The sequence below is a fragment of the Festucalex cinctus genome, chromosome 17, assembly GCF_051991245.1.
Source record: "Festucalex cinctus isolate MCC-2025b chromosome 17, RoL_Fcin_1.0, whole genome shotgun sequence".
NCBI classification, from domain to species: domain Eukaryota; kingdom Metazoa; phylum Chordata; class Actinopteri; order Syngnathiformes; family Syngnathidae; genus Festucalex; species Festucalex cinctus.
This window is the reverse complement of record NC_135427.1, coordinates 16,087,963-16,113,721: the sequence shown is the minus strand read 5'-3', so window position 1 is coordinate 16,113,721 and position 25,759 is coordinate 16,087,963. Positions and strand designations below refer to the sequence as shown.

Below are 25,759 nucleotides of genomic sequence, written 5' to 3'. Positions count from 1 at the left end.
AGAAGGTCTTTCAACAGGAGCCTCTTTGAAATTAGAAACAATTAAGCCCCTTTATTAGCCACATTCCTTTCAGAAGTGCCAACCGGCGGAGAACAAAAAAACAGCTGAATGCACGTGCGGTTCAGACGTCGCGGCTTCAATTAGGAGTTCGGTCTTTCTTTGACGCCAACGTCGTCAAACATTTGTCACGATGCTCCGCCTACATGATGTGATGTTGGCGGGAAAAAACTCTCTGAAATCTACGTGTTGTGCTTCTCCCAGACTTGTTGGAACAACTATAATGTCATACACGGTGGAATTTTTGCGGTAGTGAAAAAAGTTGGGCAACCCTTAGTGAATGGCAACGCAAGATGGCCACCAGTGGCTTCACTTCTCCCAACGGTGCGTAAGCGTCATTGACAGTGCTTCCATAGTAGGGGTGTGACTTGCCTCATATCAGGCAATTCGATCTGTATCACGATTCATAGGTCACGATTTGATTTGATTCCGATTTACAAATCTATAAGTCGATTATTGTTTTAAATCAAATTTATAAAACACTAACCAACTTGTACATGTACACTAAGTTTTGTATGAAAATGTATTTATCTGAAATTCCAGGCTTGTGAGCCACTGTATTTAAATTAACAAACAGGTTTCATGTTTGAACAGCATTGAAATAAAATGTTTAGGCTTCATATTCCATTAATAGAACATTTTTCCATGCTTAAAGGCATACTTGACTCATTGAACAATTTTCAGCAGTGAAAAGTTAAAATTTGGTCCAGAATGAATTTGATAAATTCATTATTTTCCATGTACAATTAATACCTTTAAAAAGTATTTTTTCTACTTGCTGTCGATTGTTGATGACATCACCTGTGCCGAGGAAGTAGGTAACGGGTAACCAGTTTAACGGTCAGTAAACTGAGCCATGATTGGCTGTTACCTACTTCCTCAGCACAGGTGATATCATCAGTCATCAGCAGGTAGAAAAATCACTTTTTAAAGGTATTAATTGTACATGAAAAATAATGAAGTTACCACATTAATTATAGACAAAATATTAACTTTTTACTGCTGAAAATGACTCAATGAGTCAAGTATCCCTAGTGTGAACCCTAACACTAAGTAAGATGTTTTGTTGAATATTTCCATCAAAAATTGATTCCGGTTGCATACTGAATCGATACGAGAACTGCTTGCTGTAAATATCGCGATACATTGCCAAATCAATTTTTTTTTAACACCCCTAATCCATATGCAAGTCCATGAGTTGGCCAAAAGACTTTGGAATTCGACCAAAATGGCTGCTTCAGGCCAAAATGGCCGACTTCCTTCAATTTTGTGGACGGGCCCTTGAGATATTTCCGTGCATCCTGTCACGATGGCATGATTGGCTTTGTCACGATGATGTCAACTTCTTCTCCCTCATCGCCTTGTTGCGTTCGCCACGCGAGTGGAACGACGCCTTCCATGTGAGAAACTTCGTCTTCTGGAACGCTTCCCGCTGCGTCGCGGCCAAAACGAGCGAGAAGAAGACACCAAAACCTTCTTGGCAAAGGCGAAACGTTGGAAACGAGTCGACGTTTCAATATGCTTCACTGCCGCAAGCATCGACTTGCAAACAAGACGCACGCGTGGCCTGTAATTACCGCAACGCCGACCCATAAAGACGAGACACGAAAGAAAACATTTGAATGTGCCGTGCCAGGACGGCCACTTTGGCGTTAATTGATTTTGGCTAATAGGATGCACGCAACGTAAACAATCGCAAGGATGGCGGAATAACGCAGCAGCTGTCAAGATAAACAACTCGCGCTTAGACTAAGCTTTTATACAATTATTTATTTGTCTATTTAATTATTTATTTAGTAGGGGTGTTTAAAAAAAATCAATTCGGCGATATATCGCGATACTACATCGCGCGATTCTCGAATCGATTCAATAATCGGCAGAATCGATTTTTTTTTTTTTTTTTTTTTTTTTAAGGATTCACACCTTGAGCATGGAAGAATGTTATATGAACGGAACATTAAGCCTTAATATTTTATTTTAATGCTGTTCAAACATGAAACAGATTACAACCTCTATAAGACTGAAATTTCAGATAAATAAATAATACATTTTCATATAAATCTTACACTCTACAAGCTTTCTGATTAGTATTTTCTAAATTTGAATGAAAAAATCGCAACAATCGACTTATAAATTCGTACCGGGATTAATCGGTATCGAATCGAATCGTGACCTGTGAACCGTGATACGAATCGAATCGTCAGGTACTAGGCAATTCACACCCCTATTATTTAGTAATGTATTTATTTTGAATTTTGGCAGTTTTGGTCCTCCATACGTAAGAGCCCCCCCGTTCTTAATCCCCATAATACGTTTTGAAGATGACGTGGCGCAGCGAGGCTGGCCAACGCGCAAATCTCGACAGGAGTACAAATTGCCAACAAAAAAAGCCGTCAAGTTTATTAGAGCGCCGCCTCTGGGAAATCTTGAATTCTCTCTTTTTTTTAAAAATCCTGTTGTTCCGCTGACATTTATTTGGCTGTGAAGAACTGTTGGAAACGCTCATCACGTTTGCCTTTGTACGTGACATCTCAAATGTGCCTTTCATAGCGCACTTAAACGACACACGCGATGACGACGACGAATCCATCATCACCTCTGTCGCCATTTGTCACACGTTTCCCGCTTGGAAAAACGACGCGGGGCTTTGATTGATTGGAAGGAGCTCATTAGCGGCTGATAAAGCGATGTCACTCGCTATTTGACTTGAAGTGGAAATCGCATTGTCAACGCTGTTGTTATTGTTTCTTTTTTTTTGTCAAGTTAATTCCCCCTGGATCCAATTCAATTTTCAATTCCAGCAAGCTCCAACAGTTTCATGTGATGAATCACTTGAAGGGCAGCTGCATGCTAATTGCTTGATTTGATTTGATTTTGTTGAGCCTGTTCAACAGCCGCCAGACAAACAAGACTGCATGTTCGACTCGATATACATCGAGTGCCGATGCTAACGCTCCTCATATGAATCATGACAAAATCATGTTACGCTAGATTACATCAACTTGTTCAGTAACAACAAGGCTGCAAGCAGAGACGAGCTAATTTGCTCGAGTGCAGTCTATTTGGTCCCCCCCTAAAAAAAAAGTGACTAGTGAGTTTAATTTCATTTTGGTATTATTTCCACCGTTTTCTGCATGACAAGAAATGAGCGTGGTGGAAGGCAACTGCGGAGTGGAAGTCGCAAATATTTAACTTGTTCATTTTACAAGTCAGAGATGAGATCCTGAATCTGCATCTTCCAGTCCGAGATCACAAGAGCACCTATTTTCTTATCTGGAAAGAAAAACAACTTGTTGTCTTTATCGTTTATTTTTTTCCAAAACAAAATCAGCCTTGAAATCGGAAATTGGTCATTTTATCTTAAAGCCATATTGGCCAACTTTCCAAAAGGAAGCACTCATTTTCCCATGATCTGTAGCCAAGTGAAAAACTTGCTGTCATGCTCATTTCCTTTTCTACCAGAAATTAGAGGAAAAAAAAAATCAATTTAAATTGGAAATCGGACATTTTATCCTAAAGCCATAATGCCAACTAGCCCTTGACGAAAGTAGGAGTGTGACAATATATCGATATCGTGATAACTCGTGATTCTTTGTCCCTCGATAGATTATCGATACGTCTACACAAGTATCGATATTTGTAGTCCATATACAGCCACTATATCGATACGCCTACACAAGTGTTGCATTATTTGTAATTTAATATTCAGCCGCTGTAACGGCTCTCTTGTTCATGACTCATTGAGTAATTACTTGGCGGGCCACTAGGGGGAGCGCCTCATAAGAGTGCGGGGAAATGGACGGAAGTCTTCAGGTGAAGAAGACTCATGAGCTTAGGTTTTTTTATTATTATTATTTATTATATATAATTATTTGTTATTATTTTTTATTTATATATTATATATTTATGTATTATATTATGTATTTATTTGTATTTACATTATTTTTATTATGAATTATTTATTATTATTATTTATTAATATGTATTTATTTTATTATTTTATTTGTATTCATTATTTATTTATATTATTATTATTATTATTATTATTGTATGATTAGTTTTATCATAGACTATCGTGAATTTATTACCTGAGCAATATAGCGACAATCGGGGTATCATCATATGGTGAGATAATCGTTATCGTGAGCCTTGTATCGCATATCGTATTGTATCGTATTGTGAGGTACCCACAGGTTCCCACGCCTAGGCGGAAAAAAAAAGTATTAAAATGGTAAAACAGAGATTTTATCCTCCAGTTATATCCTCCAGCCTGAGACAAATGAAAAATCCAAAAAGAATCACTTTTTCCTTATCCTATGTAATGAAAAGCAACTTGTCACTGTCATTTGAATTTTTTCCTATTCACAAAGTGTGGTCGATTAAAATCAGAAATCAGATTTATCATTATTACTTTTTTATTTTCAGGCCATATCACGCAGCCCTAATTCTTCTTCCGCCTGCTTGGGGGATGATCTCATTTTTCAGATAACGTTCTCACAACTGAAATCGCGGCTCGTAAAAAACAAAAAAACAAAAAAAAAAACAAGCGGCGAGTCCAAAAGGCGAGCGTTCTCACGACACGCCAATTACGGCCGCTTTCACCTTTCTTTTATCCTGAGCGAAAAAGGGCAGACGGACGATAAAACAGAAAAGGACGCTGGTTAAAAAAAAAAGTGGAATAAGAGACAATGAATGTAGTAGCGAGCGAGTGTGGTGCTAACATGCTAACGGCTCTCCGGGGGCGGGGCGCTGACTGATTGTGACGAAGTCCTGACCTGTGGCCTAACTTGGATTAGTGTTCAAAATTCAGATTTTGGTTTTAAAAGTAGGGATTTAAGTCAGGGTTTTTTTGGCGGGGGGGATGTCAAATAAGGGATTCAAGGATCAGGTGGGGGTTTAAAGGTTTTAAACCAGGATCAGCATTTCAAGCAAGCTTAGATATTTAAACTTGGGTTACAGTTTATTCTCAGTGCTTAAAATTAGGGTTAAGGGTTTCAAGAGAGATTTAGGGTTCCAAACCGGACTTTCAAATTCGGATCTGAAGACAGAACTGGGGTTTCAAACTACACTATTAAGACAGAGTTGGGGTTTTAAATTTGGATTTCAATTTAGGCTTTCTAGATGGAGTTAGGGTTACAAACTAGGATTTCAAAATAGGGTGTCAAGCCAGCTTCAACTCATTAGCTGCAAAAACGTATAAATACGTTTTGTTTTTTTCCTATGTTTTAAGTGTCCCAAAGACGTATTTATACTTTTTTTTTTTTTTAATGCTAAAGCATACAGAAGGCTTTGATGCAGCCTCTCAACTGCAAAGAACATTTGCAGAAATGGTAGTTATTACACAAACGGCCAGCAGGTGGCAGCAGAGTGAAGGAGATCAACCAGGGCCATGTTGAAAAAAGCTCAATTACTCACAATTTTAAATAGATTTGTGAAAACTTGGCTATATTCTAATGCTAATTGCTTCTAAATGGAAAGATAAAAATATACTTTTTTTTTCCTGATGAAAGACGAGACCGTAATCTTTCTTTTGATAGGTTCCATGTTTTTATAGCAATGGAACACAATAATATTTTGTGGACCTTGCAAAATCAGTCAAAATTCAGTAAAACAGCCGGGAGCGAACGGGATTGCTTCAGTGAAAATGGCTGGGAGCGAAGGGAAAAAAAAAAAAAAAAAAAAAAAAAAAAAAAAAAAAAAAAAAAAAAAGAGTGGGTAAAGACTGTTGAGGTTTCAAATTGGGTTTAAGGTTTCCGGCTTGGGCTATGCTTCCAAATTAGGGCTAGAAATCAGAGTTAGAGTTTCAAGCCTGAAAAAAAAGAAGACGTTTTGAAAGCAGCCTGTAAGTGGAGAAGAACCCTTCGAAAAAAATGTCTGAAGTTACGAGTAGAATGCATGTGTGTGTTTTTGACATCTGGTGTCAATAGTGGAGCTTGACTTCAAAGTTGAGGAGGCCTGACGGAGTTCGCCTCTTCCATGTCGGCCATCTTGAGTCCTTCTGAGGCCACGGCGACACACATCTTTCGTGGACTTGTACGGGGGGGGGGGGGGGGGGGGGGACGCATTGTGGGGTGTGCGCAACCCATGAAAATATACCGGATAGACGAAAGTATTGGGCCAGATTGGAAAGGAAAATACCATATGGACAAAAATATTAGGAGACATTTGTGTCAGGCTGAGCGCTTTTGGCTCTCCGACCTTCATTTTTCAAAAGCCTACCGGTGGTCGCCACGGTGTCGTCCTTCCCCTGCGTGAAGACCACCGCCCTCGGCCTGGCCAGGTTTTCCTTGGGCAGGTTTTTAGTCAGCCTGGCGATCTCGCCAATGTCGTCTGTCTGGAAAACAAACGCAATTCAACAAGGCAATGAAGAAGTGGGAATTTTATCACAAGTGCGCTCCATCAAATGGAGGAAAATGATCATATGAGGTTCGAGATACTGCTGGTCAAAATGAAATCTCATTTGCTACCAAAAACGTATAAATACGTTTTATTTTAAATATTACCATCGTCCCAAAGACGTATGTATAGTTTTTTTTTTTTTTTTTTTTTTAATGCCTGAGCATACAGACATCTTTGATGCAGCTTCTGAACTGAAGAGAATGCTTGAAGCAATGGCAGTTATTACAAAAACGGCCAGCAGGTGGCAGCACAGTATAAGAGCGCAACTGTTTTAAACAGATTTGTGAATAATGATGAAACTTAGCTGTATTCTAATGTTAATTGCTGCAAAATTGAAACAGATAGAAACATACTTTTTTTTCCTCATAAAAGAAGAGATGCTAATCTTTCTTTTGGTAGGGTACATGTTTTTATAGCAATGGGACAATAATATTCTGTGGGCCTTGCAAAATCAGGCAAAATCCCGAGTGAATGAGTTAATAAGAATTTCTTAAAAAAAAATAAAGTGAGACATCGATTAACATTTCACTTAAATGTTTCACTTTTCAAATAAAGATTTCAACAAAATTGTGATGTATAATCATGGCAGTGTATGATGAAGGTCTGAAGAGTCCAAAAACAAACAACAACAACAACATGCAATAGTGAGTTTTCCCACCTGCGAACGCTTTCCAACCGTCATTTAATCAACCCCGAGAGGTCCGCCTAAGTAAGTGCTAATGGTGAGGTTAATGCCGAGGCAGTTTGCGAGCCAAGGTAAGGAGACGGGTGGTGGGGGGGGGATGGAAGGAAGAAAAAAAAAGAAAAGAAAGCAATTTGCCAGCGTGACTGCACGTAACCACAAGCACTCCTCCAGACGGCCTGTGCTAAAGCACACGAGACTTTGCCACATTGTCGCTCTTCGCTTTTATGTTCCCAACATTAAAAAAAAAAAGAAAAAAAAGGTGCTCGACTCAGGTTGAAGTTGCTAAGAGGCGCCAACAGCCATTCGCAGGTGACATGTAGTGCTAAAAACAGATTCCAAAATGAATTCAGGACAGTTACATCCATTTGGAGAGACTTCAAAATTATTGGCTGCAAACGGGAGTGGACAATTCAGGGAATTCTCATTACTAGCAGTTTAAAAGGGCTGCGCAAATGGCGGTATCTAGCGATTCTCGCCACGTCCAAAGTTAAAGAGGAGGTCAACACAAAAATATGTTTTTCACAATAATATGTTCTATGCAGCCCCACTAAATATGTTAATTCTGTTCAATATTGCATTAGTGGAATATGAGTTAAGCAGCAAAATCCAGCCGTTTTTATCCATCTCAGGGGGGGTGGCCATTTTGCCACTTGCTGTCGACTGAAGATGACATCACAGGTTGCTCAGGTCTCACGTAACAACTAATCGCAGCTCACCTTCACTTAACAGGTGAGCTGCGATTGGATGTTACGTGAGCAACTGTGATGTCATCTTCAGTCGACAGCAAGTGGCAAAATGAGCATAAGAGGCTGGATTTTGCTTCATAACTCATATTCCGCAAATGTATTTGTCAGAATGTCATGTTTAGACTAGGGAGGTCACATGCAACATATTGTTGTCAAGAAATATTTAATTAAAGGGATACTTGACTCATTGAGCCATTTTCAGCAGTAAAAAAAGTTAATATTTTGTCGATAATGAATGCGGTAACTTCATTATTTTCATGTACAATGAATACCTTTAAAAAGTAATTTGCTGTCAACTGATGATGACATCACCTGTGTCACGACCAATTATGGCTCAGTTTACTGACCAAACCCATAAAACAGGTGAGCCATGATTGGCCGTTACCTACTTCCTCAGTATAGGTGATGTCATCATTAGTCGACAGCAAGTTGAAAAATTACTATTTTTATTTATTTTTATTTTTTTTAAAGGGGTTTGAGTTGTGATTGTACATGAAAAATAATGACATTATCAAATTCATTCTGGACAAAATATTAGCTGTTCACTGCTGAAAATTGTTCAATAAGTCAAGTATCACTTTAAAGGGATACTTTACTTAGTTCGCCATTTTTGGCAGTCAAACAATATTTTGCCAATAATAAATTTGATATTTTCATTATTTTTTTCATTTACAATTAGTACCTTTAAAAACACATTTTGCAACTTGCTGTCAACTGATGATGACGTCACAAGGGCTCAGGTAACCAATCACAGCTCAGCTTATGAATGTCACATGACCAAACCTAGAAAACAGGTGAGCTATGATTGGTTATCTGAGCCCTTGTGATGTCATTTTCAGTCAACAGCAAGTTGCCAAATGTGTTTTTAAAGGTACTAATTTTACATGAAAAATAAAGTATCAAATTAATTATAGACAAAATAGTAACCTTTTATTGCTATAATGGGCTAAATAAGTGGAGTATCCCTTTAAGGTTGATTTCCACTTTTAGCCAAGAGTGTTTTGAGCTTTATGTGGTTAATAAAATAACACCAGCCTTGAATATGACATTCTGGTATATATGCGGGCTGCGGAACAAATTCAAACGGTAAGTTTCTCCTTCTAATGTGTCATCATTGCTTCCATTTCGCTCAAGGAAGAATACAAGAATGCCAATTTGGAACAAAGAAACCCTGAGTAGCTTTTACGCGAGCTTCTAAAAGTAGTTTGCAATTGTTCGGGTATCGCACGCCATCACAAAACCGCGAAAAAGCCATGCCGACATCGCATCGGTTTCCCGAGAGGCTTTTCAAAAAAATTCAATAAATAACATCTGTACACGATATCGGGCGAGCAAGAGAGGCAGAGTAGGAAAGAGGCAGCTGAACAAAGAAGCCATGACGACTGCCCGATTGCCATGGCAACAGCAGTGAGGCCTGGAGAGTATAATAGCGCATCAATCACTGTCCAAAAAAAGAAATTCATTATCAGCAGAAATCAAGAAGAAAGTTGGCGTTTGCGGACAACTCACCTGGAAGCCCAGCTGCTTTCCAAACGTGGCCGCCTCCTGCGAGCGCACACACAAAAGCACAAACTTCTTAAAAAGCATGGCAAGAAAAAAAAATAAAAATAAAATAAATATATATATATATATATATATATATATATATATATATATATATATATATATATATATATATATATATATATATATGTATATATATATATATATATATATAATAATGTCTGAAATAAATTGGGTATTGCAATCCAAAATACATAAAATAACTCCAAATAAAAACAATCAAAATATTTAGAAAACTAAACGCTCCAAGAGAGAGTCAAGTCAAACATTTTCTTGAATATGAATGAAGTAGCAAAATCCAGCCGTTTTTATACACCTCACGGGGTGGCCATTTTGCTGTCGACTGAACAAAATTTGCTCAGGGCTCAGGTAACGGCTCACCCGTTATCTGGGTTTGGTCATGTGACATTGCACTGTGATATCATTTTCAGGCGACAAGTGGCAAAATGGTCGGCCCCCTGAGATGGGTGGATTTTTCTGCTTAAATCATATTTCACAAACCCAATATTCATCCGAATATTTTTGAGCTTGTTGCACTGATGTACAACCGGACATATGAAATACGTAAATATAAAATAACAACAAATAAAATATTTCCTAATATAATACGTAAAGATAAAAACAAAGAAAAAATACAGAACTATTAGAGTTGCACGATACATGAGAACAATACATCGATATCGTGATATTGGCCCATGCAATACGCATATCGCAAAGACATGCAATAATTTTCATATTGAATTTTAGGCTTTTTTCTGAATTTGACCGGTCAGTCGCTAACTACCGTAAATTGTGCACCGCCAATAGTTGAACATTATTGAGATATTGAGATATATTACAATTAATTAAGAATATATTGAGTTTACTTATTTTGCTGCATGAAAAATGTAATTCTTTCATTAAATCATAAAAATGTAATTTCCTTAAGCACATGTTAATAATATCGATAGCTATATTCAGCAACTATATCGCATATGGCATGATATTCCAATATCGTGTAGCTAGGGCTGGGCAATAAATCGAATTAATTCGATACATCGTCATTTTAAAAAATTTAATTGTTGAAAATTTGCTAAATCGTGAAATTGAATTTTGTCTTCTGGATGATTAAAAGCTGTTGTTCTTATGTTCTGTTACATCCAAATGCTTTTATGTGTTGTAATTGTTCACAAGTGGCAGAATGCTAGATGTGTGGTTTACAAGACACATTTACAATAACTACCAATTACTTAATTGTGGCATTTAAGCACAAACTATGAATGTTAAGATTATGTTGAAACTGATCTAAAATCTGTATACGTCACTGGTGTCTGAACATTTTGCACAGGAATTATTTTTGAATAAATGAACCCTTAAAGTAAACGTTTGTTGGATTTATTAGGTTAAAATCGATTAAAATCGTATTTTTTAGCCATATCGCCAATATATATATATATATATATATATATATATATATATATATATATATATATATATATATATATATATATATATATGAGAGAGAGAGATAGAGAGAAATGCATTCATATAAAATTGGAGCAGTGGAAATGCAATTATTGTGCATTATAGTAAAAAAATAAAATGAATGCAAACAAAAATCCATTAAAAAACATTTAAATGAGCAACAATCTGAGAGAGATGAAATACAACAAATAAAATGACAATGAATCCAAATTTATCAAAATGAATACAAATAAAAATGTCCCTGCCAAACTTAACATGTGGATAATGGATGCATGTAATTACATAAATATTAAGGCTACATGGGGAGTCATAAAAGTCACATAATAGGCCATCAACAGCGCACTCATGTTAAGGAGCCCATCGCATCAATATTTGATGGCCTTGGTATGTGTGCGCGTGTGTTTTACATGCGCCACTAGCTGTTTTGGGGATGCTTTGTGACGGATGACGCTCAGCGCCAACGCAGCAGCTGCCGCCACAATGCCGATTTACTTCAAGTGACATCTGGGCCAGTGACGCGATGAAAAAAAAAAAAAAGCATCCGGTCGCCGGCCAAATAAGCGGAAAGGACGCAGGAATGTTTTTTCCGGCGAGCGGAGGGGACAAGAAAGTAAGAAAGGCGGCGTGGCGAAAAAGACGTCAGAAAGCGAGGCGGGAAATGTTGCCGCTGTCAGAGGATTAAACAGTCCGAGGGATATTTTTAGAGCGCTTAAGCTAATAATCCAGAGTCGGTGATTTCATGCTGAGACAAAATGAGAGAGTACGGCGCAATTGCAACACTTTTCGCCAACAATATATGCTGCCGTGTATCAAATGATATCATCAATAGCAGTTATAAACCCTTCATACATTTTCAAAGATGTAACTAAACACGGCGCTAACCAAAACAATAACTATAAAGGAGAACAAGTTTATTTATTTCATTTTCTTAATTAAATGCCTGAATACACCTCCTGTAATTATTTATACATATACTGTACATATAAATGTGCTCCATGTCCTTTGCAGTGTGCAGCTCGATTTGTTAAAACACGTCATTATCATTCCGAAATTCCTTTTTTTTTTTTAAAGTTGGCTAAAGGAATTGCCAATTCTGGCGGGACCACAACACCAGCTAATGAGTTTGTCTTTTCATTCGTACGACTGACTTTGCTAATTGTTCAGCAGATGGCGCGTCGCTTTCAACGTGACATTCGACGAGCCCCGTGCAGATTATTTATAGAAAAAAACCAAAAGGTGCTGGCGCTAATCTCCTGTCACTAAGTAAGACACTTTTGTAAAAACGGTTTAAATCAGTTCCCAGGTGTCTTGCTAGCATGGTTGTTGTCCTTTTTCATTACAATATGCAGAGGATCAAAATCATACGACATTGTTATCTCTCTTAAAGTGAGTAGAGATTTCTTTCATCCGCTGGTGGATCCAGCATATCATCACCAAGCTACAGAAACGCGCAATGATGGCTAGCCCGATAGCTGACGCCAGCTAACGCTAGCTAGTAACGCTAGCGAGCTAACACTAGCTAGTAACGCCAGCTAGCTAACACTAGCCAGTAACGCCAGCTAGCCAACACTAGCTAGTAACATCAGCTAGTTAACGCTAGCTAGCTAACACTAGCAAGTAACACCAGCTAGCGAACACGAGCTTTTCAGTATGGTATCCATTTCAGCATCAAAAGAGCCTGTCTGAAGAATAGTTTGTTTACTCATGGTGCCATCTTGGCTACTGTCATCTTGTTAACATTTGACGTTAAGGTGAAAAAGTCAAATATTTTTTTTTAAAAATCCATAATATTTCTCCCTTTAAATTCTTTATTCGAATTTGCTGTAACAGAAGGTTTCCAGGTTCGGCCTCAGCTTTCATGTGACCAAATATAACCGTGCCCTTGCCCCGTCACTCCATAACACCCCTGTGGCGGCGGCAGTGGCCTTGCTCGCGATCCATCTCAGTCAGACTGACTCCCACAAGGGCAGCGGTGGGGGAGGGGAGGCGGGCGTTAAACAACCGGAAACATGTGCAGTGTATAAATATCCGATAGCAATTACGGAATGGGGTGAGGGGGGGTTGCATAAAGGGAGGTTGAGGAGAGAGGTGTTAACCTTAGTCTGCTGGGACCTTCTGCCACCGGGGGAAGTGGGAGCTTAGATATCAGTCTGATGGCCTTATCAGCTCGGAAGGCCTCTATCACACATCTCACCTCGCGCTCGGACAAGAGGTCAGAGTGTGACGGTAGCGGTTATCTGCCTCAAGGAAGTTCGCCAATATCCAGTTACTTTGACATTTTACGATGTCTGTCGGGGGCAATATATTCCCGTCATAAACGCCGGGAAACACTTATGTGTTGTTCCCTTGAGGGGTGCTTGTACAGAGTAAACATGCAGTATATAAAATTCAGCCCCTAAAGCCGTTTTTTGTGAGCAACATGACATTTGGTAGACATGCTTATCGTGAGTACATCCACACAAAAAAAAGGCTCAAGAACCCGAGCACAACAAGGTACGATAAGTCTGCCATTTTGGTTCAAAGTCACACAAAGTGTAGTGAAATGTACATTTGGTGGGGGTCGTGGGATTTTTGGAAAATGTACCCAGCTCGTTCGTAGGTGTTGCAGCGTTTCCTAAACATTCTCCAAACAGTCTTAATGGTTCTCTTAAAATTTCCTTGCGACAATCAAGACCATTTGAAAACGATGAGGAAATGCTACGACCTTGAATGAACCCTGAAGTGAAATCAATGTTTGCTAGCATTGCAAACGTTCATCCCTCTGAGGGAATCGGTCATAAAGGACATACGCACAACTTTGAACATTTTAGTTGGAAGCAGCCATTTTCTTTTTGGGCGTTTACAAGAGTCTTACAAAGGCCGACATGCCCCAGGGTTTTCTTTGTTTTATATATTTTAAGAATTGCTCCCAAACTGCTACTGAAACTTGACTAGCAACATGATTGTTAGACTTGCCTACCATCAGAAAACTCCTGAACGAGTCTCAAGAACTCACACCTGAGAACACACTGGAAGTCGGCCATTTTTGTTATCAGTGGCCATCAAGGTCACTTTCTCCCTCGCTCCTTCAAAGTGGAACTTGTCCTCCAGATTTTATCTGATTGCTATCAAACTCGAACCTCTTACACTTAACAAATGGACAACGATAAGTTGTGAAGGATTCCACTTTTTTGTCATTGTGTGTGTGGGCAGAGGATGACAGCGACACTTCATAACTTGTATTCAACCGAGAGTCTGTTTACCTGCCTCAAGTTCCAGAAACAAGTTTTTCAACTTGGTGATCATATCGGGGAGATGGTGCATGCCGATTGTGCTTTTTGACGGCTTGCCAGTCATCTCCCAAGCACGGGAACGACGGCGAAGCCCCGAGACACGGCTGCCAAAAAGCTGGGCACACAATCACGAGGAGACAAAGGACTGTGCACCCGCCAACTCTGCGAGGATAAGAGGATTGTGAGAGCAAGCGGCCAAACTCTGAGCAGCCGTAATTAGGACTGTAGGGGCATCTCGAAATGCCCGCCGGGTGTCCTAGCAAAAACACCGGCGTCAGCGCCATGGCGAAATCTCCTCTTACATCCGGATTTTTTCTATTTGAGGATGAGCACGGCCGCCGCGTGAAGAGATTCTACTTTTCCTGGTTGAGGTTCTGAAATATCGAAATTCCCAGACGGTTTGCTTCAAACAAGCCCAAGTCAAAGAAATAGTCCAATCTCAATGAGTTGCAGTAAGAAGTCCAAGTTCTGAGAGTCCTGGCATTTTCCTTGTTGCGGTTCCAAAATGACAACATTCCCAGATTGGTTTGCGCTCAACAAGGTAAAAACGAATTTACTGTGTATTGACATTAAAATGAGAACCAATCAATTGATCCCATGATTGAGATGAAATATGCTTCACTTGTGCAAGCAGCAATGCAATCATAAGAGATCGTAAATTCACAGTACTTTGCCCAAAACAAGGAAACGCAAACAAATAATCGGTAGTTGCCAAACTTCAAGTTATGAGAGTAGCAATGCACATGTTCTTGTTAACGGTCTGAAATGTGGCCAATCAAAAGAGAAATCATGTCATCGCTTTGAGTTGCAAGACTTCATGAACTCATTTGATGTTACAAACGTATAAATACATTATATTTTAAATGTATTAAGTTTACCAAAGATGTATTTATAATTATTTATTTTTTTTATGCTAGAGCACACAGAAGTCTTTGATGCAGGCTCTCAACTTCAGGGGACGGGTGAAAAAAAAAAAAATGGTAGTAATTACAAAAATGGCCAGCAAGTAGCAGCAGAGTACAAGTGATCAACTAGGGCCATGATGAAAACAACCCATTTCCCCACAATTCTAAGCAGATTTGTGAATAATGATGAAGCTTTGCTATACTGCAATGCTAATTGCTGCAAAATGGAAACAGATAAAAATGCATTTTTTTTTCCCTGGTGAAAGAAGAGACACTAATCTTTCTTTTGGTAGGTTCCATATTTTTTTATAGCAATAGAACATAATAGTCTGTGGGCCTTCAGTCAAAATCCAGTAAAACAGACGGGAGCGAAGGGGGTTGCATCAGTGAAAATGGCTGCCAGTGAATGAGTTAAGAAGTCCAAGCTACGAGAGCACAGAATTGCACTTTTCAGTTTTCTTTGTCCTTTGTTGTCTCGGGACAAAACACACTGGAGCAGGTTGTATTGTTTTTTTTTTTGTCTCTTTTCCATTTAGCAAATGATCCCAGCTAATATGCTCCGTGACTCATCTGGCTCAATAACTGCACGTCACAGCGAAGGTCAGCGTTCTCCGGGCGGGTGAGTCATCACGGACGAAGCGAGAGTTTGCTTCAATTAAAAAAAGCGGGCTTGTGTGAGAGCGCCGGTTCCCGTCCCGCGTCTTTGCCTCCACATTCAATGACACCTTGTGATCCGTCTGCCAACTGCCGTTTAGTATCGCGTCCAGTCCCACGGACTTGAAAGTGGCCCGTATTGGGACCGCGGGCTGTTTTGTCTTTGTTGGAGGTGAGCTGTGGAGGGGGCAGCTTAAAAACCAGCTTGAAATGACCGTGGCACCACTTTCAAAGCACGGCTAAATGCCCATTTAGCCTTTTGTTAAATGTGCTCACCGATTGTGTAGTCAATTACAATAAAGGGGACGAGACTGCTGGGCCTATAAATAAGCCTTCAGGAACTTTCCTATAGCACCAGGTATTATATAATATTAAATGGCAGGGAAGGGGAAATGGACCTTGTTGAAATGCTCATTACAAAACTATACTTTGCAAGTTTTCTATAATTTCTTTCATTTCTATCTTTGTTCCCATATTGCAAACCTAAATAAGCTTGGCGGTTCTGCAATTTCAGGCTTATTCGTCCTGCTAGCCATGTTTCTTCCTTCGGTCCGTTCTCCTCATGTAGCTCAACAAAACTAGCATTAGCAGTAGCCATCGTTTTGATGACACACAGTTGAAGCGGGCTTGCTACAAACGTGCACAAGTGCCACAAAACTGGCACTAATGTAACATATTTCTATATTTCGACATGATTTGAAAAGTCTACAATATTTATCTTTAATTATGTTCTCGTTGCAAATGAGAACCAAGTCAAATGGTGCATTATTTTTGTACCTTCCCACGGGAACAAAATGAAAGAGAATGTGTAGTCCTAATTTGTTTTGATTATTAACGCACATCCACACAAGTACTCTGGGGATTTGAATATATCTGATATGTTTCATGCAGAGGGGTCAAAATTCTAAATGTTTTGGTTAACGAGTGAATCTACTTCACAGTGTATCTATCCCCAAAAGAGCAGCAAAGATATAGATAAATGGCATGCAGACATTAACAACGCTTAAAAGCCCAATCAGTCAGGGAGATTAATTCCGTAATGATCGTTCCGTTTCTCTTAAATACCGCAATGCAAAGCCGAGCGTAATGGTTCCCATCCCCGCTGCCCTTCTTTTGTGTGCGTCTTTATCGCCTACGCTCAAGAGAGCACGTTTGGTAAATCGCCGCTAATTTTATCGCCGCTAATCATCTCTCTCGTCGGGGGCCGTATTAACTGCTGCCATTAAAGAAAAAAAAAATGGAATCGATGGTTGTTTCTGTGTCAGGTGGTTCGAAAGGACAAAGCGGGAGGAGTCAATTAAAGTCGGGTTATTGCACAGCAAGTTAGCCACTTAACTTATTCACTCGCAGCCATTTTCTGTGAAGCAACCCCCTTCGCTCCCGGCTGTTCTACTGGATTTTGAAGGCCCACAGAATATTGTGTTCTATTACCATAAGAAACATGGAACCTACCAAAAAAAAAAGATTAGAGTCTCTTCTTTCATTGGGGGGAAAGTATATTCGTATCAGTTTCCATTTTGCAGCAATTAGCAGAATATAGCTAAGTTTCATCATTATTCACATTCCTGTTGAAAACACTGACAAAAAGAGCTTGTTACTCTGCTGCCACCTGCTGGCCGTGTTTTGTAATAACTACCATTGCTTTAAGCCACCTCTTCACGTCAGAATCTGCATCAAAGCCCTTTGTATGCTTTTGCATTTAAAAAAAAACAAAAAAAAAACATAAAAATGTTTTTGGGAGTAAAGGACAAAGTATTAAAAAACGTATTTACACGTTTTTGGGTTTGAATGAGTAAAGCAAGGTGCCGCCACCAGTAGTGCAACCGCCGTCAACGTTAGAAGCTTCACGTTTCAAGTGACTGTGTCAAAAATCAAGGGAGTCAAGTCGAGTCCCTGTTACTCTTTAAACATTGAAAAGTTTAGTAATGTTAACAGTTTAGTAAAGTCACAAGTCAAGTAATACAAACTTTCTCAGTCCTGTCATATCTTCCCACATGAGCAACTTTGCAGCTCGTATTTGTATTAGTTAGCTGCACGAACACGTTCACGTTTCCTATTGTCTGAATCCAGTCTTCGTAAGAATTATTATTTTATTGTCCTCTCAATTAAATGCGTAACCAGCATAAAGTTTAGCCAATGTTTCTGTAGCTTGTCTTTTTATAAAAGCGCAACATCAAAGTTAACTTTGTTGTTTTTTTCTTTTTTTAAGAAAAGTGCAAAATCAATATGTTGTCTTATAGTCCAGGTTCAATTTGCAAGAGTAAAAAAATGTATGTTTGGATGTAGACTGGCCTGTAGTCATTTCAAGAAGGCGGCCCCTTTAGTCTGTCAATCAACAAACTGCACAACGGGGGGTCTGCGACTGGACTGTATAAGCGGGCCTTCCCTCTCAGCAAGAGTCAAAACAGTGCAGACAGGCATTAAGTCGTCCGCGGCGCTCCCCGCTCGAGGCGTCCGACGGGTGAATATCGGCTCTGTTTGCTGCCGTTTGCTCTCGTTTTGGGTTCCGGAGAACGAGTCCTGACAGAGTGTTCCCGCGTTAATCCGTCGACAAACACGCAATTATCCCAAATCATTAAAGTCAATAATGACTGGAGGTGCAAGAAAACGTCTTGAGGCAAACGGTTACAGTAGCCACAGACGCAAAACACACAATGTTTGCAAAACACACACACACAGGAGGCGGGATCATTCCTCAACGCAATTAGGCGATCTGCACACATCTGCACACACTAGAGACAAGATTTGATTTTTTCCCCCCACAGTAACTTGGGACTTCCTTAAAATGTCACCATTAGAACTTATTTGTGATTTGCGCATATGGAAACTTACTTACTCCCCAGTGGCGTCAAAATGCAGCAAACGGGACTTACCGTCTCGTTGCCGAACAGGATGTCCACGTACGGCATGATCTCCATCATGGCGGCGTTGAAAAACTGACAGATGAAAGGCGCCGACAGGTTCATGCAGAAGAGTTTGTTGTTTTCCGAGGCGTGCTTGGCCACCTTGAGCATCGACTCCGGGGACACGGTCAGGAAAAAGCCCTGAAAACAAGACAAACATTACCTTTTTTATTTTCGTTATTTTACATATATTTTGATCTTTCTCCATCAAAAAACGGAACATACTAAAAGCACTTCATTGTTGGTTAAGGTTATTGAGCAATTAAAAACACAAATACACATGTAAAATTGTGATTTACTGACCCTAATTTTTTTTTACACGTACAAATTTACGTTACTTATTATTGTTATTTTCCCCCATTGCTGTTGAGTCAATAGGACTTTTGGCTGATGTAGATTAAGTGTATTAGCTACTCGCTAAATACTGGCCGAGTCCCAACTTTTGGGATGGTCAAACTTGACGTTTATCAAGCATTTATTTCTTGAACAGAGCACTTGGATTCAGCTTTTGTTTCATCTGATTTTACAGAGCACTGAGTGACGACGTAGACTGCTGCATTCGCTTTTTGCTTTTTCGCTTTTCGATTGTCCGAACTTCAAGTATCAAGTATCTTTACAAACTAGATTTTATGTATTCATTTGAGCTAAATAACGAGTGAATGTTCAGCAAACTTAGCACGTCCGCCTCCCAGTACTGAGGACTCGGGTTCGAGTCCAGGCTCGAGCCTTCCTGGGTGGAGTTTGCATGTTCTCCCCGTGCCTGCGTGGGTCTTCTCTGGGTACTCCGGTCTCCTCCCACATTCCAAAGACATGCATGGTAGTTTAATTGGGCGCTTCGAATTGTCCCTAGGTGTGCTTGTGAGTGTGGATGGTTGTTCGTCTCTGTGTGCCCTGTGATTGGCTGGCAACCAGTTCAGGGTCTACTGCCCATAGCCAGCAGAGATAGGCTCTAGAACCCCCAGCGACCCTTGTGAGGAATAACCGGTCAAGAAAATGGATGGATTGATGGATGGATGGATGGATGGATGGATGTTCACCAAAATGTTGGTCAAATTCCAGTCAATTTTTGGTGTATCCTAACTTGAAGGCATCGTAGCTAAAAGGGGAATGTAACACGATCCTGAATGGCTTTGACCAATCAAAACACTTTAAACTGCTAATTTGCAGGTGGAATTATTGAATGTCAAGAAGACTTAGAGAAAGAAATAAGAAATAAGCTAAAAGATACAAAGAACAAGGGGTAGGACTAGATGAGTTTTCAACTTCTTCCTACTCCCTTTGAACACGTAAACTGTCACTAATGATTGTATTGTATCAATAATGACTTTTTGGAGCAACAAAGGAGGGGAAGAAGGACTGTGGTGAGGAAGGGGGCAGTCTGTGGAACAGAGCCTGTGGTCGGGAAACAACACACTCTTATCCGATGATGGGCGAACAAAAGTCTCGTCTGGACTCTCCTTACTCGGAAAGAAGAGAAGCACGCTCGCTCATTGTGCGAATGAATACAAATCGGGTAAGAAAACACCTTTGAGTTTCAGGTGGAAACCTGACACGGGGCGGGGGGGGGGGGGGGGGGGGCACACAGAAGCGCTACTCTCCTTTGATACAGATCGGCTTCACCTTGTCTTCCCAGCAACAAGCTGCTCTGGAAAACCAGCAGGGCCACACAATAACAAAAACAGTAAGGAAGAGTTTCAGATGATCCATTTAATCTGCCTACTTTCTCTGGGGCTCATTAAAGCCCGATGACATCAGCTGTAAAGCCAAGCGACTGAGCACTCAAATTAAAGGCGCAAGGTAAGACTACACAAGTCACTTTGGCAGCGGACAATTGGCGCTCGAGTGAAGACTCAGTCATGTCGCAGGTAACCATGTGCCTGAGAGCAAAAAAAAGGAAGACGAAAGACGGGAAGTCACACTGCACTAATGGCCCGTCGCCGACCTTGACATATTCCTTTAGCCGCGTGCCAACGCCGCGATTGTCTTCTGACACCAGCGCTTCCAAGTAAACCCGCCGCTGATCAAAGGAGCCGGAGGCTCGCTCCAATATCCTGAGGGGCTGCGAACTTTGAAAAGCTCGCTGCGCTGCGGCCATCAGTCGATTCCACTTTGCCAGAAGCATGACGCCACACTTCCCAGAAGTGGAAATATATCAACTGCTGCCCAAAAGAGGATCCCAGTGATGGTGGGGGAGAACACTGAGGGGCTGCATTTGAAGGACCGATATTTGAAATCTTTTGGTTTTGGGAAAGTGCATCAGCAAAAGGCACTGCTAGTTTGTTTTCTGCACCATTGTTAGTTTGTCTTCTTGAGTAGAAGCTGCGATCATCAGTTCTGCCTTTGTTGTCATGGTAACGAAATCTGAACTCCTCATTGGCCCAGCACAAGTTATGACTGTTTGGAGTTGGATCATTGGGTCAAATGTGGCTGTTTTGGGTTGGGCCATGGGGTCATTGTGTTATGATGTTGACATTATCAATTTCGATGCAGTTGCTATCTTCCTTGTGATGAGTGATGATGAACACTATGTTTCTGTCCTGATGTCCTGTGTTTCTGCTCCATTATGTTTGATGATGATATACTGTATTAGCCACTCTTAAATTGTCTTATGTAGTTACTATGTCCCTTATGTTTACGTTATCAGTTGTTATGCCCCTTGTGATGATTGATGATAACTATGTTCTTTATGACGACGTATTAGCCACTCTTAGGTTGTCTAGTCTTATGCAGACACTATGCCCCTTATGATGATAATGTTATCAGTTGCTATGCAGTTGCTATGTCCCTTGTGATGATTGATGATGATTACTAGGGGTGTTAAAAAAAATCGATTCGGCAATATATCGCGATACTACAGCACGCAATTCTCGAATCGATTCAATAGGCAGCCGAATCGATTTTTTTAACATCAATTTTTGATGGAAAAATATTCAAAAAAACGTCTAACTTTCACACCTTAAGCATGGAAGAATGTTATATTAATGGAACATTTAGCCTTAATATGTTAGTTCAATGCTGTTCAAACATGAAAAATGTTAAACCTGTTTGTTACATACAGTGGCTCACAGTTATAAGATGATAATACATTTTCAAACAAATCTTACAGTGTACATGTACTGTATAATGTAACTGAATGGTATTTTATAAATTTGAGTAAAAAATATCGCAACAATCGACTTGTAAATTCGTATCGAGATTAATCGGTATCGAATCGAATCGTGACCTATGAATCGTGAAACGGATCGAATCGTCAGGTACTAGGCAATTCACACCCCTAATGATTACTATGTTCCTTATAATGATGTATTTGCCACTCTTAGTTTTATGCAGTTACTATGTCCCTTATAATGATGTTATCAGTTGCTATGCAGTTGCTATGGTCCTTGTGATGATTGATAATTACTATGTTCCTGACGATGATAATGCAATAGCCACTCTTAGTTTGATGCACTTCCTATATCCCTTATGATGATAGTGTCAGTTGCTATGCAGTTGTTATGATCCGCATTAGTCACTCTTAGTTTGTCTAGTCACTCTTATTTTGGGTTCGTTATAAAAAAAATGTGCATTGCCATAGCAAGATTTACTCAATGACACTTTTGTCTGTACATTGAGGTTCCTTAGCCAAGGTTTTTCTCTCTTGTTTTGAATTGTGAGCAACAAAGGATGGCTGAAGTCCAAAAACGAAGACATTTGTCACACGTTCAGGGTGTGTTTTCACGATGGCCTTTACCGCCTATCCGACCCGGAAGAAGGCTTGGCCACCTAAAGTAAAAAAGCATAACAGCAAATATTTCTTTTAGGGTGACACTTTTTAACTCTTATTTATCGTCAAAGAAAAAAAGCGCAGCATGGAAAGCAATGAGAATCCAAGATGTCTTGATTCCCAAGTGGCTGCCTTTCAAATGAAGGTAATACCGCAGCAATCCCGCTCAGAAAAAAGTCCCACAGTTGCGACTCCAGCGGTGTCGGGCCGAGCGCCAAGTTAAATTCTAGTTTGCATCCGCAAGCGTCTGGGAAACGGAAGACGGTTAAGTCTTTAGCGGCGGTGCCGGGCCGCGGGATCGAGTGGCGAGGATACTGGGGGTCTGTTTTCACAAGCTTTCAGGGCAGGGGAGGCCCCCCCTGTCCAAACGGAGGGACGGTGGTCACGTTTCCAGGACTGGATGATCTTTGTGGCGACTCTTTGGCTGCCACAGGTTAATTGGACGGTAGATGATTGAACTCATGTCTGATTTACAGCAGATTTTTTTTTTTTTAACAAAAGTGCAGAATTAATGTGTTCTTTAAAAAAAAAAAAAAAAAAAAAAACACAATAATTTCTCTCTTTTATTTATTTATTTTATTTTTTTTAATTGTCCAATTGTTTGCTATTATTTATTGGCTGATGTCTAGTCCAGAGTGTACCCTGCCCGTTCCCCCAAGGATTCCAGCACACTTGCCAAACAAATGAGGACAAGCACTATTTTAAAAACAAACAAACAAACAAAAAAGGATGGAAGATTTTCCTCACAGTGGGAGAAGTCACATTATTGTGGCAAAGTCCCGCCATTGTGTGTGTGTGCGTGCTTGATGGGTGGTTGGCTGTGATGGATGGTGAGGTGTCACCCAGCTTAAAATACAAGTGGATGCTTGAAGGGTGAACAAAAAAAATCTATTTTAGAAAAGAAACACTCCAGGGAAAATAAGTATTTTTTTTCCCCCCATCGCTCCACTTCACTAAAGTTCTGTGTTAATTTAACAGCCTTGTGAGACCTCAAGTACATTTTGCACCACCTTTGCAAAAAGCCTCATTGCTACATTGTACTAATATCAAATTTCCACAGATTGTGAACAAAAAAAATGCCACGCTCAGAGGCTTTCTTATTCTCCATAAAAAAAAAAAAACAGAACTGTAACTATCACACATCCGAAGAACTGCTGAGCATATGCAAACTTGTTGCTAACCAAAACCGCAGCACAGTCTCTCACAGGAGCTACTCGGGTTTAATTGTTGTCACGTAATATAAATCATATTGCAGAACAATATTATTTTAATTAAGAAAAATAAAAGAAAAACATAAAATTAAAATACATTTATATATTCCAAAACTGACTTTGTATGATGTGCACAATATGGTTCGATACCATGATAAGGCTACCTATGTATACAGCACTTTATTAGATATACCTGCATAATCGACTCAAATCAATGTTGTCATTCTTTATTTTTTTCCAAATATTCAATTTAAATACAAATACACAAAAATCAGAAGCTCGTTCCAAAACTGCCTACAATTTAAGGCCTCATTCATAACAGTTTGGTAACCAAAAGCCCCAGCCATTATTTTGCAGATATATGATATAATATACGATGATAGAGCACTTCATTCTCTCACTGTACAATATTGATATTACGAGTGGGACTAAATATCAATATCATGATGTATCGTATCATCTCCCTTCACTGTACACTAGTATTTATTCTATTGATATATTGTGCCACCCCGAGTATCAATACTGTAAAAGGAGTAAATACAACATCTCGGCCGTTGAAGACATTTTCACGGCCAGCGATAACATCTGCCTCTTGGTCTTGGTTCCCAGCTGCCGTGCAGGACTCGTGTTCCGCTCCAGCTTATCTGATCACTTGCAAATTCATCCACTGCTGCCAAAGGGGACTTTAAGGGGGAAGGCAATTGTAGCGCAAGACATACGGGCGGGCTGCGCTGTCCCACGTCTCCGGGGGCAACCGAATTGGGATTTAACAACCTGGGAGGACATCTTGAACTAACTGCTTTATCTTTTCCTAAAAAGCTGCCCCAGGAGCCAAAAAAGAGGCGGGAGCTCAGGAATGAAGACTGAGCGGGCACGGGCAAGGTGATCCTCATAAGAGGGGAGATTATTTTGTGAACCCTCACTATTTGTGGGCGATACGGACCAAGCACCTATTTTTTTTTCTTTTCTTTTTTTTTGAGAGCTCAGTACTGTTCATTCAGCAGTCTTACAGAGTCAACATATCATCATTGCGCTCTTTTTTTTCCTTTTTTTTTGTGTGTGCCGAGTTTGTGCTCATTAATTCACCTGAAACCTAATAAAAATCCCATATCCCTCACCTTAACTGGATACTTCAGTCTCGCCATAGTCAAGAAGTTCAGAAGGTCAGGAGATCAGAGGAGAGATCAAAGGAAAGAAAGATGAAGCAAAGTGAAATCCAGCACCAACCAGATGCCACATGCCGCCCAAATGGTTTCAAAGTCAATCTTTCACCAACCCCAGAAACCTCGAAATTCCAACAGATGAGGGAGATCTCAAGAGATCAGAGGAAAAACTAAAGAAAGGAAGGAAGGATAGATGAAGCAGAGTGAGAGCCACAGACACCAGCCTCCACTGATTCAGCGACCAGTGGGAGGGAGAAGAAAATTCTGTTTGAATTTCAGTTGATGCTGGTGTGATGTATCTGGCATGCATGAGAACACTCCACCTATTTTTTTTTCAATATAACGGAACAAACTATGATCCCACAGCACTATGATGATATAAGAAAAGACATCTTGAATTACCCTTAGCTTTCGCTTTAAAAAAAATGGTGGTAAAATCATTGTTCGCGCCGTTTCTTCAATGGCTCTGCCTTGGGTTTGTTGACCAATGGTGCCATCGGAGCTATTGCTCCCCCAACCCCATCCAACTACTACCCCACCAGAGAAGAAGTCCTGGTGAAAAGGTTGCTGGTGGGTAAAAGGGAAATGCAGTCACTCCAGAATAACCGCAGAGACCTGGCCAGTGTCGGACAAGAATGGGTTAAAACGGACTCCCGGCATCTGTGCCACGTTGCACTTAATTAGCATTGCACTGCCAGTGGCTCGCTCTCCTTCAGTGACTCTGAAGGGGAACAGTCACGTGAACAAACACGCACACAGAGAAAACATCAGATATTGCAATGTTTAGGATCATTAGAACTCAGGGTCCAATAAAAGGTACGATGGTTCAAGGTCAATATGTTTGGTATCACTAGTTCCCGCGATACAGTATTGATACCAGGGGTGGGACGATATACCGCCGTCTTGTTAGCCTTCATGGTACAATATTGACGTTGGCGATGGGTGTAAAAATATATCATATATTAGTATCA

General features: G+C 40.1%; 2 protein-coding genes across 3 annotated transcripts in view; one reads left to right on the top strand and one right to left on the bottom strand.

Moving 5' to 3' along the window:
• Window positions 1–25,759, bottom strand: part of LOC144005471 (adenosine kinase-like) — a 106,523-nt gene that overhangs the window by 3,799 nt on the left and 76,965 nt on the right. For both annotated transcript variants that reach the window (XM_077503685.1, XM_077503687.1), the window contains exons 7-9: window positions 18,619–18,789; window positions 9,397–9,432; window positions 6,277–6,391 (exon numbers count right to left, since the gene is read on the bottom strand). In XM_077503685.1, coding sequence (XP_077359811.1) covers window positions 6,277–6,391; window positions 9,397–9,432; window positions 18,619–18,789 — 322 coding nt within the window. The remainder of the gene's footprint in view (window positions 1–6,276; window positions 6,392–9,396; window positions 9,433–18,618; window positions 18,790–25,759) is intronic.
• Window positions 14,276–25,759, top strand: part of LOC144005473 (uncharacterized) — a 51,062-nt gene continuing 39,578 nt past the window's right edge. Inside the window, exons 1-2 of the mRNA XM_077503689.1 lie at window positions 14,276–14,727; window positions 15,628–15,710. Coding sequence (XP_077359815.1) covers window positions 14,692–14,727; window positions 15,628–15,710 — 119 coding nt within the window. The 5' untranslated portion in view covers window positions 14,276–14,691. The remainder of the gene's footprint in view (window positions 14,728–15,627; window positions 15,711–25,759) is intronic.